The following is a 14634-nucleotide window of genomic DNA, read 5'->3' on the forward strand; positions in this document are numbered from 1 at the left end:
CAGAACATAGGTAATGCTCTCCCGGAGGACCGTAGCTGGATTTCCAGCGCTCACCTTGGGAAGCTCACAGCTGCTTGTAGTTCCAGCTCCAGGAGAACTACCACCTCTGGCCTCTGCACACACCAATCCTCACACACATGCACCACACACCTACACATAATTCAAAATTAAAAATACCATGAAATATATTTTAAAGCCGGGCTGTGGTGGCACATGCCTTTAATCCCCGTACTAGGGAGGCAGAGGCAGGCGGATTTCCGAGTTCAAGGCCAGCCTGGTCTACAGAGCAAGTTCCAGGAGACAGGGCTACAGAGAAACTTTCTCTCAAAAAACCAAAAAAAAAAAAAAAAAAAAAAGAAAAGAAAAAGTATTTTAAAATATCTCATTTTTATACGTGTATGGGAGATTATGCATGCAAATGATGGCACATGTGTGCAAATCAGAGGAAAAATTTGGGGACTCAGTACTCCCTCTTCACATGGATTCTGAGGATCCAACTCAGTCTATCAAGCTTGGTGGCAAGTGCTTTTACCTCTGAGCCATCTCACTGGCCCTCCATACCATTTCATACCCAACAATAACAGCAAGTTGACCAAAGACAATTCTACATGATATACATAGTTTTAAGTTCTACCCACTGGGTTTCTTTTCCATGTGAGCTCTTTCATGTTTGTGAAGGCATGTGGAAACCCTAAATGCTTTCCCACAATAATTACATATATAAGGTTTTTCTCCAGTATGAATTCTTTCATGGTCACGAAGGGATGTGGAAATCCTAAACGCTTTCCCACATTCCTTACATACGTATGGTTTCTCTCCAGTATGAATTCTTTCATGATTATAACAAGCATCACGTTGGATGAAGGCTTTCCCACAATGCTTACAAACATAGGGTTTCTCTCCAGTGTGAATTCTTTCATGGTTGTTAAGATGACTGGCACGAAGAAATGCTTTTCCACAGTGCTTGCAAACATAGGGTTTCTCTCCAGTGTGAATTCTCTCATGAATGTAACGAGCACTGGAATGGGTGAAGGCTTTTCCGCAATGCTTACATATATAAGGTTTCTCACCAGTGTGAATTCTTTCATGCCTCCGGAATGATGTAGAACATGAAAATGCTTTCCCACACTGTGTGCAAACATAGGGTTTCTCTCTAGTGTGAATCCTTTCATGACTGTACCAGCCGCTATAATGGGTGAAAGATTTCCCACAATGCTCACAAGTATAAGGTTTTTCTCCACTGTGAATTCTTTCATGGATGAGAAGGTCATAGGAACGGATGAAGGCTTTTCCACATTGCTTACATACATATGGCCGCTCCCCACTATGAATTCTTTCATGGTTCTGGAGGGAGGAGGAATATCTGAAGGCTTTCCCACACTGCTTACATGTATAACATTTCTCTTCAGGGTGAATTATTTCATGTTTAATAAGGTGATTGGAATTAACCAAGGCTTCATTATACTGCTTACACACAAACGGCTTCTCTCCAATGGTTATTCTTTTATAGATTTGACCATAACTGTACCTCCAGAAGGCTTTCTCAACCTGCTTCCATTCATGCAGTTTATCTCCAGTGGGAATTCTCTCACAACACTGATCAGAATTGAGACTCCTACAGACTTCGTTAGCTTGCTTATTTTGATCGGCTGTCTCTCTAGGACTTTGATTTGTCTGAGAGGGCTCAGAATAAGTCAAATCTTTCCAACATTTCTCATGTGTAAAAGCTTTCTCCACTTCTTCCTGAGAGCCACTTGGCTTCTCTGTAAGTTCCCACCTGAGGTGCACACGTGAGGCAGAATGAACAAGGATGTCTCTCGAAAGCACACTGTTTGCAGATATCGCTATTGCAGGAGGCATGGCTCTTTCAACAATATGCTCTGGAATCTGTTGCTGCATTCCTCCACACCGACCACCAGCTCCATAGACACAATTTCTCTCAACCACCTGAGTTCTGCAAAAAGAGGAGAAAAGCATAACTATACTTTTATAACTCGCCAAGAGAAATGCTAGAGGCTGGATGTTGCAGCACTGTTATTACAGTATTCCAGAAGCAGTAGGAGGAAGACAGCAGGTGTTAAGTCCATGTGTATCACATACAAAGACCCTGGCAGAGGGGAAATGACACTGCTGACTTTGCCTCTATAAGAATTTATAGATTTTATAAATGGACTGAACACTCAGGTGAAGTCCTGAAGATACTATCCAAACATAGAAAGTTCTTAAATACTGCTGCTTTTAGGTGTTTCATAAATACTGTGTGTACCACAGTTAACAAAGTTGAATATTCTTAACAAAAAATGGTGTGCTTTGAAATAGCTAAATATTCTTTATGTGATTTATTGATAATAGGTTTCAATCTAAACCATCAACTCATTTTACTTCACATACCTTATACCAAAAGCTGAGAGGTGACTTGATAAAATACACTAATTTTCTTTATGAAGGACAATTTGGGGACAATGAAACAAGAAAAAAAGTCTTACACAGGTTAATGTTGCATTTTGGTAATATTCATAAACTACAGAGTTGGCACCCTCTAATTCTGAATGTTCCAACTCAATGCACTTGTGAAGAAAATTTGAGTGCCAGGGGGTAGCGCACACCTTTAATCCCAGCACTAGGGGGGCAGAGGCAGGTGGATCTCTGGTCTCTCTGGAGACCAGCCTGGTCTCCAGAGCGAGTGCCAGGATAGGCTCGAAAGCTACACAGAGAAACCCTATCTCTGAGATAAAAAGAAAGAAAGAAAGAAAGAAAGAAAGAAAGAAAGAAAGAAAGAAAGAAAGAGAGGGAGGAAGGGAGGGAGGGAGGGAGGGAGGGAGATTAAATCAATTGTACCATGATGTACTGGATCATTTGCTTGTTTCTCAGATTTCCTACCACTTCCAAATATTTGATATGAATTCCTCTCTGAGTGTATATTACCTCACATTTTTCCTGAGATTTTGGTAGTTGTCTTCAACATTTTCTTTTCCCTTTGTTTTGCCTAAAAAGCAAACCAAAAGAAATCATTATGACTTAATTCAATATCATACAAAAGCTTACTAAAGTCTCTATTTTTGTGCAATCTGACCAGGAATGCGACATTTACCATCAAGCTCCCTTCCAATACTTCAATTCGTATATCCATACAGATGAGCAAATAAGCAAAGCAATCACAGTATATTTTTTTTTACCTATGGAGATCAGGTTCATAAGGGTTTCTGTCATCACATCTCTGTAGAGCTTCTTTTGACTTGAATCCAACAAAGCCCACTCTCCTAGGGTGAAGTTCACAGCCACATCCTCAAAGGTCACGGGCTCCTGAAATAATCCACATGAAGAAATGTCAAAATTTAGCTGACAACTTGACAGGATCTAGAGTCATGAAAGATGTTGGGAACACTGAAAGCAGAGATTAAGTGGCTATTTTGACAGAAGCTTGAAATATGAGAATGCTGAAAGAAATGGGAACTGTCAAAGGGAAACAAGGACTCTCAGAAACCAGGAGAGAAGCTATTTTTTTTTCTTTTTTCAAATTTATTTATTATGTGTACCATGTTCTGTGTACATGTCTGCATGCAGGCCAGAAGAGGGCTCCAGATCTCATTACAGATGGTTGTGAGCCACCATGTGGTTCTGGGAATTGAACTCAGAACCTCTGGAAGAACAGCCAGTGCTCTTAACCACTGAGCCATCTTTCCAGCCCTGATGCTATTTGTGTTTTAACCAAAATTTGGCTTCATTCTGTCCAGAGCCTGATGACCTGAAAGGAGGTGAATTTAAAGAAAACAAAATAACTTGACATAGAAAATAAGTGTAAACAAGCTTAAAATTTTGGACAAGGAGAGTACAGATGACAAAGCAGCCATGATTGCTAAAGAGATTAGAACTGAGCACTGGGACAATATATAGTGAGGCTATTAGCAAAATGGGACTCCACTGACTTGAGCTGTGCAAACACCACTGTGGGAACAATGCACCTCTCAACTCCTACATTCTCCAGGAGGGTACTTGTATGCCTACTTTGTACAATGAAAACACTCCCTTTATTACCATGTTTCTATTCAAATAGATTCTGTAATGCTTCAGGAACCTATGGACAATTGTAGTTGGTTGTTTTTACTCTTTGCTCTTTACTCTTAGAACTTTGCCACCCAACTCCCAAATAAATACACAGAGACTTATTCTTTAAGCGTTTCTTAATTATCCCATCTATCTTTCACCTCTGGGATTTTATCTTTCTCTCTTTCTGTATATCTTTTTTTCCCTTCTTATTCCCTGTCTGTCTGTGAGGCTGGGGTTGCTGGCCCCTGGCATCCTCCTCCCCTCCTTTTCTCATTCTTATTCTCTCTGCCTGCCATCCCCACCTGTCCTTTTTCCTGCCTTGCTATTCGCCATCCAGCTCTTTAATAGACCAATCAGGTGTTTTAGACAGGCAAAGTAAAACGGCTTCATAGAGTTAAACAAATGCAACCAACATAAAAGAATACAACACATCTTTGCATCATTAAACAAATGGTCCACAGAATAAATGAATGTAACACATCTTCAACTAATATTCCACAACAGGTAATGGGCTGACTGGCCCATTAATTTTGGGTGCATGCACAAAAAGACAAATTATGTTCAAAAATTAATCTATAGGGAGACTTCTCTATTTATTATTTTATGCATACCATACTTGGGCTTGCACAGGACTAAAATCAGGTACATTGGGGGAAGGAACAATTGCAGTAAGCAAAGATTTACAAAATAGAAGCCTATCAAAACAACTATATGTATATGATACACACCTTAGCAACTAAACTTCTTGTCATCCTCATACTAAAAGGAGGCCTTAAACAATAATCTGGGCCCTTGGGTATCCCCACTCATGTAGCCTAATATTAGCCTTCAGAGTTTATTTCTAATCTGTACTATTGCTTTACTAGACCTGGCTACATAAAACTAACTTTCGTACATTGGGAGTGGTGGCCTGCTTTCTTCAGATCTCAGGGCAATTTTTCCTCTTCACATCCCCCCAAAATTGATTTGGTCAGTTCTATATTCTTTGGAATTGTTGCAAGTAATTTGCCCACAAAGATTTGTGTGTGTGTTTGTGTGTGTGTGTGTGTGTGTGTGTGTGTGTGAGAGAGAGAGAGAGAGAGAGAGAGAGAGAGAGAGAGAGAGAGAGAGACCTAATTGTCTCCACATGAGCATCAGAACTATTCAAGCTGTGGCATGCCAGACACGTGTAAGAATAGAAAGAGAAAAAAAAAAAAAAAGACTGGGGAAAAAGTAGTAAAATAAAAGTAGCAGCCAGAATTTGACTTTGGTCCCGAGAACAAAAATGATATTAAGAGGCAGGAGACTTTATCTTATTGTAATGTTTCTGACTAAGGCATTCCATTCCTCTGGCTTGCTCTGAGTCTCGTCCAGTCCTTGGATAAGGAGTCAGCTGCTGAGCTCCTTGCCTACTGGATTTGTGTCCTTTCTTTCCCTCTTAGCCATCCGTTTTGACTCTGTGAAACGACAGCACAGGAGTACAAATGTTTGTAATGTTTGGACTGCAGGAATAGATACTTTATCATCTAGATGGATGTGAAACTAAGAAACAGCAAGGCTGGAAAGAGGACACTCATGAGGCAGAGGCAGAGGCAGAGGCAGGTGGATCTCTGAGTTCCATGGCAGCCTGCTCAACGTGGTAAGTTCCAGGACAGCTAGAGCTATATAATGAGACCTTGTCTCAGAGAGAGAGAGAGAGAGAGAGAGAGAGAGAGAGAGAGGGAGGAGGAGGAGGAGGAGGAGGAGGAGGAGAGGAGGAGGAGGAGGAGGAGGAGGAGGAGGAGGAGGAGGAAGAAGAAGAAGAAGAAGAAGAAGAAGAAGAAGAAGAAGAAGAAGAAGAAGACGACACACACACACACACACACACACTCCAAATATAAAAACACAAATGTGGTGACATACTCCTTTAATCCCAGAACCTGGGAGTCAGAGGTAGGTAGATAATGTGAGTTCAAGGCCAGCCTGGTCTACACAGTGAGTTCCAGGACAGCCAGAGCTACTTAGTGAGACCCTGTCCCTGAGGGGAATAAAAAGGAGGAGGAAATGTTAATGACCAATATAAGGGTCTTTCATAATACATGATAATTAGGAATTCAGAATTGGTTACACAGTATTTCCACAGTGAGATGCTGAGAAAAGAAAAGAAGGACTTCCTCAGTTGGGGAAACACAAGGCAGCAACAAATCCTTCCAACTTGGAGGGAAAGGATTCTACCACTTCAAACCACCTTCTGGGCTGTAACACTTCAGGACATAAGCTCTCAGTTCACACTTCTCATCTCAGCTTTCTGTCCACTTCTGAGACACATTCTCCTGGACTTCAGAAAGCTGGGTGACACTCATCTTCAACGATGGCATTAGACAACCCAAGTAAACTTCAAGCCCCTCTAACAACATTTCCAATTCAAATTCTTCTTCCATTCTATCCTATTTACTTATTTACAGTATTTGTGTGTGTGTCTGTGTGCCAGGCATGCACACGGGAGGTCTGAGGACAACCTCAGGAGCTGACACTAGACTTTCATTATGCAGGTTCCAGAGACTGTACTCATGTTGTCATGGTTAGTGGTGAGGGCCTTTACCTGCTGAGCCATCTTGCTGGCTCTCAAACTTTAATACTTCTCAAATCTTTTTTCAGTTTTTAATTTTTTTTGAGAATTTCATACACACAAGTACTGTATTTTTAGCATTTCCACCCTTCCCTCTACCAACTCTAATTCATCACTAGTTACATATATGTATATATGCATTATGCGAGTATACATACATACACACACACACACACACACACACACACACACACACACACACACACACATTTCCAACCTGTTGCGTCCATTTAGTGTTGCCTTTATGCATTTAGGGCTGATCACTTGATATCAGATAGCCTATGAGAGGGCTCATCTCTGAAGAAGACAGATTCTCCCTCTTTTAGTAGCCATGACTTGCCTGTAGCTCTTCATCTATGGGTGGGGCCTTGTGACATATCCCCCATCCATATTGGCTTGTCATGTGTTGTTGCCACTGTGTAGGTCTTGCTTAGGTGACCATATTCTTGTGATTTCATGGGCGCAGATCCCTTATTGTATAGACACTATCTTGCCGCAGCCATTCTGGTCCTCCGGCTTTTCAAATCTTTCTGCCTTCTCTTTCATGATGCTCCCTCAATCTATGGTATATGCAAATCTACCGACTGGGGTTGAGCACCCTACAGTCTGTTTGTTCTCTGGGTTTTGAGCAGTTGTGTTTTTCTGTAATACTTTCCATCTGCTGCAAAAAGAAACTTCGTTCATGAGGAGGGAGAGCTGCAGCTATCAGGGAATGCTAATGCAGCAACTGCATAACCAGAGTGAGGCCTGAGACTGTGTGAATGGCACAGGTGGAGGGGTTCTCACATTTTTATGGAGATACTTTGGAAGCTGTCTAAGACACTTAGAATTTTCTTTGGTATAGTTCTACATGTTTATAAAAGAAAAAGTAGTTTTTTCCTGTCTAAAAAGCTTGTAGTTTCCATGATGAAACATGCAGGGCATTTTGAGTTACTAAGATACTTGCTTCCTGCTGGGTGATGATGGCATTCGCCTTTAATCCCAGTGCTCGGGAGGCAGAGGCAGATAGACCTCTGTGAGTTTGAGGCTACCTCTACAGAGGGAGTTCCAGAACAACTAGTGCTGTTACACAGAGAAACCCTGTCTCAAAAAATAAAATAAAATAAATAAAAAAAGATACTTGCTTCCAGGACTAGAGAGGTTAATCAAAGGTTAATTGCACTGACAGTTCTTCCAGAAGATCCCAGGTTCAATTCCCAGCACACACATAGTAAGTATATAACTCTCCAGTTTGAGAGGATTTGATGCTGTCTTCTGGCCTCTGCAGACACCAGGCATGCATGTGGTACACAAATACATATGCAGGCAAAACACCCAGACATATATTAATAACTTTTTAACTCTATCTTCCTTAATGTATATGGTTTCACAAACTATTTCTCTCTCCTGCAGATTGTTTTCCTGCCTCATCTACGCTAGATCCTGAGATGGGCTTTTCTCACACTGAGAAGACACCATTTGGCCTCCCCCACACACTAAATGTGAGGCCTGGCCCACAAGAAGAATGGTAAACTGAGGTTCACAGGGAGAAAGTCAGTATCTCAAAGTCTCCACAAGACAAATGAAAGACTGTGTGGAGCAAAAACCTTCCAGGCTGGGAGCCAAGTTTCTCTTGGGCCCTCTAATTTAGCCATGTACTGCCCACCCCCATGTGTGACTATTGGGTAAGTTCTTTGATGTCAGTATATCTGAAATACAAAATACATACTGTTGGCACTCTTTCCCTAGGTAGTGGCCCTCTACTCCCTGATTCTCCGGTACTTTGCGACCTCGTATTCTCAATAACCTTATATGATTTGTTTCATCCAGAATCTAACAGGTCCACCTGCAGATGGTCCTTCAACAATAGGTGTCACCAGGAAGAACCAAGGACACACATGTGACCAGGGGCAGGGGAAACATCTATTTGACCCTGGATCAACAAGAAAAGAAGGTTCTTGGCATTCTCCAAAGAAATGTAGTAGCTTTAGATACAAAATAGGAGATTATTTTTGTACAATATTTGACCTCTGTCCAACTCAGCTTAACATCCCTATTCAGTATGACAGTCCATGATGGCTGACTGTCTGCCTTTGAGAAGATGAGCCACACACACACACATAGGGAATACCTTAACAACCTGGGGCTCTCCTTAGCTTGGGCTGCACGTACATCCTAGTTTGTTTCTATTACTGTGAAAAAGAACACAACCCAAAAAAGCAACTTGGGAAGGAAAGGATTGACTTACATGTTCTCATCATGGAACCCAAGGCAGGAACTCAAAGCAGGGCAGGTACCTGGAGGTAGGATCTGAAGCAGGGCCCATGAAGGAAATACTGTTTCCTGGCTGGCTTTTTAAGCCTTGCTCCATCTGCTCTGTTATAAACCCCAGGAAGGGGGCTGGTGAGATGGCTCAGAGGTTAAGAGCACTGGCTGCTCTTCCAGAGGTCATGAGTTCAATTCCCAGCAACCACATGGTGGCTCACAACCATCTTTAGTGAGATCTGGTGCCCTCTTCTGGTGTGCAGATATACATGGATGCAGAATCTTGTATACATAATAAACAAATAAAATATTAAAAAAAATAAACCCCAGGAAGACCCCAAGCAGATGTGGTCCCACCCAGAGTCCCTCCCATATCAACCATTATTCAACATGATGACTTGTTGGCAAAAAACCCTTCGATTAAGGTTCCCATTTCCCAGAAGCACCTAGCTTGTGTCGCACTAACTAAAGAAAAACAAAAAACAAAACATAACAAAAAACCTAACCAGTATATGATCCAAAACAATGCAGCTAACAACCTATTTGCAACCTAAGACCACCCCACTTCCATTAAGCCACACATACACATGCTTAGAACAATGGGACATTGTTACTTCCCTCAGGAACCCCTTTTCTATTTAAATATATCTTGGAACACATCAGGGACCTATGGGCTGAAGCAGCCTGAACTAGTTTTCAGTGCATGTGCAATAAAGCAAACCAAGTGAACTTTTAGGAGAACCGCCTATTTACCTAGGGATAATTGGGCATATATATGATTAGAAAAAGATACACTGTAAGAGAAGACACGCACAAAGAGCTTACCCAATGCAAGTCTATTGTCAAAACAGACAACCACCCATGCATGCTATGCTCCTTAGGAACCAAATTCTCCCTTTTCTTAATCTTTATAAAATAAAGCTCCTTGCAGGTGGTGGTGGCGCACACCTTTAATCCCAGCTCTCAGGAGGCAGAGACCTCTGTGAGTTCGAGGCCAGCCTGGTGTACATGCATGAGTTCCAGGACAGCCATGGTGGTGGCACAAAGAAACCCTGTCTTGAGAAAACAGAAAGACACACAGACAGATGGACGGACAGACGGAATGAAGTTCTAAGAATAATCAGACTCCTTTGGTACTCTCCTTCATGTAATTCACTATCACTCTTCACTGTGTGTTTGAGAATGAGGCATATGGACTTGCTTTGAATAAAGTTACTTGACTACTTTTCCAAGTCAATGGAAGCATTTTTCTTTTCAATAATTTAAATAAGAGGCCAGGAACCTGCAAACACCTGTTCCCAGACATGACCAATATTAGGAAGGGCACATTGAAGGCAAAGCCACAACTACTAAATCAATAAGAGGAACAGTTACATGAAGGCAAGAGTGTGCCCATCAAAGGTTCCAAAGTGTAAAGACGCAAATCCCTGTGAAAGAAAACCGCTGAACTAAGAATACAGCCAAGGGGGCTCACTGCTGAAGAGGCTGTTTGTTTCCCTAGGGTCACCACACAGAAGCTGATACTATTGTGGTCCATGTGGGCCAGGCTCCATCACAGGACAGAAGAAGAAACTGAAACTGATGAAAGTGTCCTATGGTTGGGGCTAGTTTGGGGGGGGTGGGGATGGACGGCGTAAAAGATGCAAGACTGAGGAGTCTTGCACCATGAAGAGCCGCCACAGACAAACGTGACAAGGTAAAGATGAAGCCCAAGTTGCAATGGAGATTTGAGGATGATAGAGGGGCCATGAGATATAGACTAAAGAAAGCTGCACATGTAGAGTAGTCAGCCAGTCCAGGAAAGGCTTTTATGTGCTACAGGCAACATAATCTGAAGAGAAGGGCTAGCTAAGCTTATTGGAATGGAGATGATTTGATGAATCTAGGTACTAGTTACCTAGAGCTTCAAGATTTAGTGAGTTCCCCCACCAGATTTTGTTTTTGCTTTTGTAAAGTCAGTCCTTGGTGTATAGCAATTTTTCCCTTCTGGAAAATCTTACAACTATTCCTATCCCTCCCTCTTTCCCCTATCTATCTATCTATCTATCTATCTATCTATACATCCATCCAGTCATTTTTCACACACACACACACACACTCCACATTTAAATGTACAGTTGTGTGTCATTAGGTATATCAGCTTTCCTGATACAAATTTTTTTTGGGGGGGAGGATTTCAAGGCAGGGTTTCTCCGTGGCTTTGGAGGCTGTCCTGGAACTAGCTCTTGTAGACCAGGCTGGTCTCAAACTCACAGAGATGCCTCTGCCTCTGCCTCCCGAGTGCTGGGATTAAAGGTGTGTGCCACCACCACCCAGCCAGCCCTGATGCAATTTTTTTTTTTAAGCAATACACTAGGGCTGAGGCTGCAGCTCAGTTGTTACAGTGCTTGACAACCATTGCTGAAAACCTGAATTCCATCCCCAGCACTGTATAAAACTGAGCTTGGTTGTTCAAGCCTGTAATCACACTTCAGAGACATAAGCAAGAATATAAATTCAAGGTCACCTGCAATATACTTACTTCTAAGACAAGCTAGATGCATGATAACCTGCCTCTCTTTTTAAAAATTAAGACAATGGAGGTTTATAGGTCTCAGATGCCTCAACTGATTAAAAAAGAGAAAAAGAAAGAAAACTTGAAAAATAAGCCAAATGACTTGAGTTTGATTGCAAGAAGACACATAAAAGCGAAAAGGAGAAAACCAATAGCACAGGACTGACCCCAGACCTCTGCAAGCACACCATGACCAAGGCAGCAACACAAAGTATCTCACACATTTAATAGTAATAAAGTGAAGCCGGGCATTGGTGATGCACACCTTTAATCCCAGCACTCGGGAGGCAGAGGCAGGCGGATCTCTGTGAGTTCGAGACAGCCTGGTCTACAAGAGCTAGTTCCAGGACAGCCTCCAAAGCCACAGAAAACCCCTGTCTTGAAAAAAAAAAAAAAAGTAATAAAGTGTTTTTTCAATGTACTGCACACTCAACCTCAAAATGGTTTTCACTGGGCTGGAGAGATGGCTCAGAGGTTAAGAGCACTGACTGCTCTTCCAGAGGTCCTGAGTTCAATTCCCAGCAACCACATGGTGGCTCACAACCATCTATAATGAGATCTGGTGCCCTATTCTGGTGTACAGATATACATGGAAGCAGAATGTTGTATACATAATAAAGAAATAAAATCTTAAAAAAGAAAAGAATTTAAAAAACAACAAAAAACAAAACAAAACAAACAAACAAACAAAAAAAAACGTTTTCACCAGAAAAAAAATAAAGATGTCTTTGTCTCAGACTGACTATGCCAGACGGTTAGAAATTACTGTCTGAGGAGAACAAATAGTTGAAGGCAAAAGGAAAGAGATGAAGATTAATTTTCTCCAAAGAACTGTATTCCAACTAAATTCTGACTGACGAATTCTCACTCCCAATTCTTTCTGTTTAGAGAAACCCCCCAGAGCAAAACAAAATGATGGTTACACGAACTCCCCTTCCCCCAGGCTTTATTTCCCCAAGATCAACAAGGCTAGAAAAGCTTTTCAAAAATCTCACTTACTGCCTTACTTATTAATCAAGAAAAAAAAAACCTGCATTATTATTAAAAAGAGAAGAAGCGATCCAAAGACAGTATATAGAGAGAACCAGAGGAGAAAAACCTCCACATAGTGAGAACCTTTGCCTAACGTGCGCAAAGCCTAGGATTCGATTTCAGTACCAAAACGGGGGGAAAATAAATAAACGGTGATGACAGAGGAAAACTAAAGCAGGACAAACGGAAGTTCGGAGACAGACAGACAGGCAACAGCGCTCACCTCCGCATCACAGTTTGGATTCAGCATCACCAACCTGCCAGCGCTGCAGTTTCTGCAGAAGCTCAAGTTGGAGGCACGGGACTCACCCTGAGAGGACTGGGACGAAGCCGCTTCACACGCAAGGTGCGGGGCTGGAGGCTGCTCTGCCGGTCAAAGCCGCCGTGGTGCCACAAACCCGCCACCCTCGGATCCAGGAGCGCGCGCCACACTCACCATCCTCTGCTTAAGACGCATCCTGGTGTCCTCTCCAAGGAGCCGGCAATCAGCAGCAGTGACGGCCGCCGAGGCAAAGCAGCCACGGCTCTCCAAAATGGCAGCAAGGGCGGAACCCTTCGATCATCTGCGCTTCGTATTGGGCGGACCATGAGGGAGAATAACAGCGCCGTTCATTGGTGAACGAAATTCTCCCCGCCTCCGATGGACCGAACTGCAGAGAAAACAGTTTGCGCGCCGGTGCAGCTAAGGAGACAGCTGTCACTGGTGATGCTTTCAGCCTGCTCTTCGCTAGTGCAAGCCTGGCACAAACCTGAAGTTTCCTGGCGTTTAAGGAAACGTTCTGTAGGCTTTTTAGTGCATGCATTCGCTGCCTCCACCCCAGCCCCTCAACCAGCACCAAAGAAATAGTGCCACAGCTTTGCAATGGAACTTCTAAACTTAATACCCCCAAGGAGAAAACCCCAGACGTCACTTTAGGAAGGATCTTTATGTCAATTTGTGCAAATAAACAGAAAGAGGGGGGCTGATGAGCAGGCTCGGGATTTGGGGATGAGGTGAAGTGAACGTTTTCTCACACAGTGTCTTTCAGTCTACCCATCTTCTGCCAAGAAAATCAAAACATATGAACAAGGAATGCAATTATACAATGTCTGGAGAAAAATGGAGTTAGAGGCTATTGAACTTCAAACAGAAAGTTTCTTGGCTCAAGGGCCAAGGAACTTCTACACTGACGAAATTCTACACTGAGAAGTGTAACACACTCCCAAGCTTTCAGAACACAACTGATCTCGCACAGGGAGCCCTACAATGGATCATTCTCTAGTGATGAGGCAAAAACACTGAACAACTGAACTCTGGGAGCTCACCCAAGTCTTCCACTGCTGTCTCTGCCATGAAATTGATCTTCCAATGCCTTAATATTTACAAGGAGGAGAATGCCACCCACAGTCAAATTATGGTTTTAGCAATAACAACAGCAACAACAACAAAAATCAAGCCGGGCAGTGATGGTGCACGCCTTTAGTCCCAGCACTCAGAAGGCAGAAGCAGGTGTATTTCTGTGAGTTGGAGGCCAGCCTAGTCTACAAAGCAAGCTCCAGGACAGGCTCCAAAGCTACACAGAGAAACCTTGTCTTGAAAATCTAAAAAGAAAAAATTACATAATAAAATGAGAAATATGTACATTTTGCAAATAATGTTTTTAGTAATAACCTCTGTCCTTACTTCCAAGCAGACTGCCAATTTTTATAAAAACCCAACCAAAAACCACAAATGACTTGAAGTTGGGCCATTTCAAGTAAATTTTTATTTAATGACCATGAAATACAGTATGATAGAAAATGAGGCAATGTAGGAGGAATTGAAAATGAAGACCCAATTTGATCTTGCCATTCATTGAAGATGCTGTTCTTTCTCCAGATATTTGTCAAAAATTAGATGTCCATAAGTGTGTGAAATTATATCTAGGTCATCAATTCTAATCCATTGATCAAAATGTTTGTATTTATGCCAATGCCATGCTGTTTTTATTACTGTACCACTGCAGTGCAACTTGAAATCTGGGATGCTGATACCTCCAACAATTTTTTTATTATTTATCATTGTTTTATCTGTCCTGGGTTTTTCTGTTTTCATATGAAGTTGAAGAGTTTTTTTTTTCGATCTGTGAAGAATTTTGCTAGAATTTTCATGGGGATAACACTGAATACGGAGATTGGTTTTGGTAGCATA

At 42.1% G+C, this 14634-nt stretch overlaps 1 protein-coding gene across 2 annotated transcripts; it reads right to left on the reverse strand.

Annotated features, from left to right (window-relative positions):
* Positions 1-300: 300 nt before the first annotated feature.
* On the reverse strand, positions 301-13058 carry LOC100756838 (zinc finger protein 14-like). 2 transcript variants are annotated; one of them, XM_027419541.2, is made up of 4 exons: positions 12901-13058; positions 3177-3303; positions 2926-2986; positions 301-1954 (listed from the first exon to the last, which is right to left on the reverse strand). In XM_027419541.2, the coding sequence occupies exons 1-4, from the start codon at positions 12919-12921 to the stop codon at positions 631-633; spliced, it is 1533 nt and encodes a 510-aa protein (XP_027275342.1). In that variant the 5' UTR covers positions 12922-13058; the 3' UTR covers positions 301-630. The 2 variants fall into 2 exon arrangements, with proteins under 2 accessions (XP_027275342.1, XP_035300960.1); XM_035445069.1 differs by lacking the exon at positions 12901-13058 and adding an exon at positions 12688-12872.
* Positions 13059-14634: the final 1576 nt, after the last annotated feature.

This window comes from Cricetulus griseus, chromosome 5 (genome assembly GCF_003668045.3).
Source record: "Cricetulus griseus strain 17A/GY chromosome 5, alternate assembly CriGri-PICRH-1.0, whole genome shotgun sequence".
Lineage (NCBI taxonomy): Eukaryota > Metazoa > Chordata > Mammalia > Rodentia > Cricetidae > Cricetulus > Cricetulus griseus.

Excerpts from the sequence above, each read along its gene's own strand:
- LOC100756838 (XM_035445069.1), bottom strand. The coding sequence starts at position 12,714 with ATGCTGAATCCAAACTGTGATGCGGAG. Across the intron at positions 2,987-3,176 it reads TATGAACCTGATCTCCATAG|GCAAAACAAAGGGAAAAGAA; the intron begins GTAAAAAAAAAT and ends TTTGCTTTTTAG. Across the intron at positions 1,955-2,925 it reads AATCTCAGGAAAAATGTGAG|AACTCAGGTGGTTGAGAGAA; the intron begins GTAATATACACT and ends CTCTTTTTGCAG.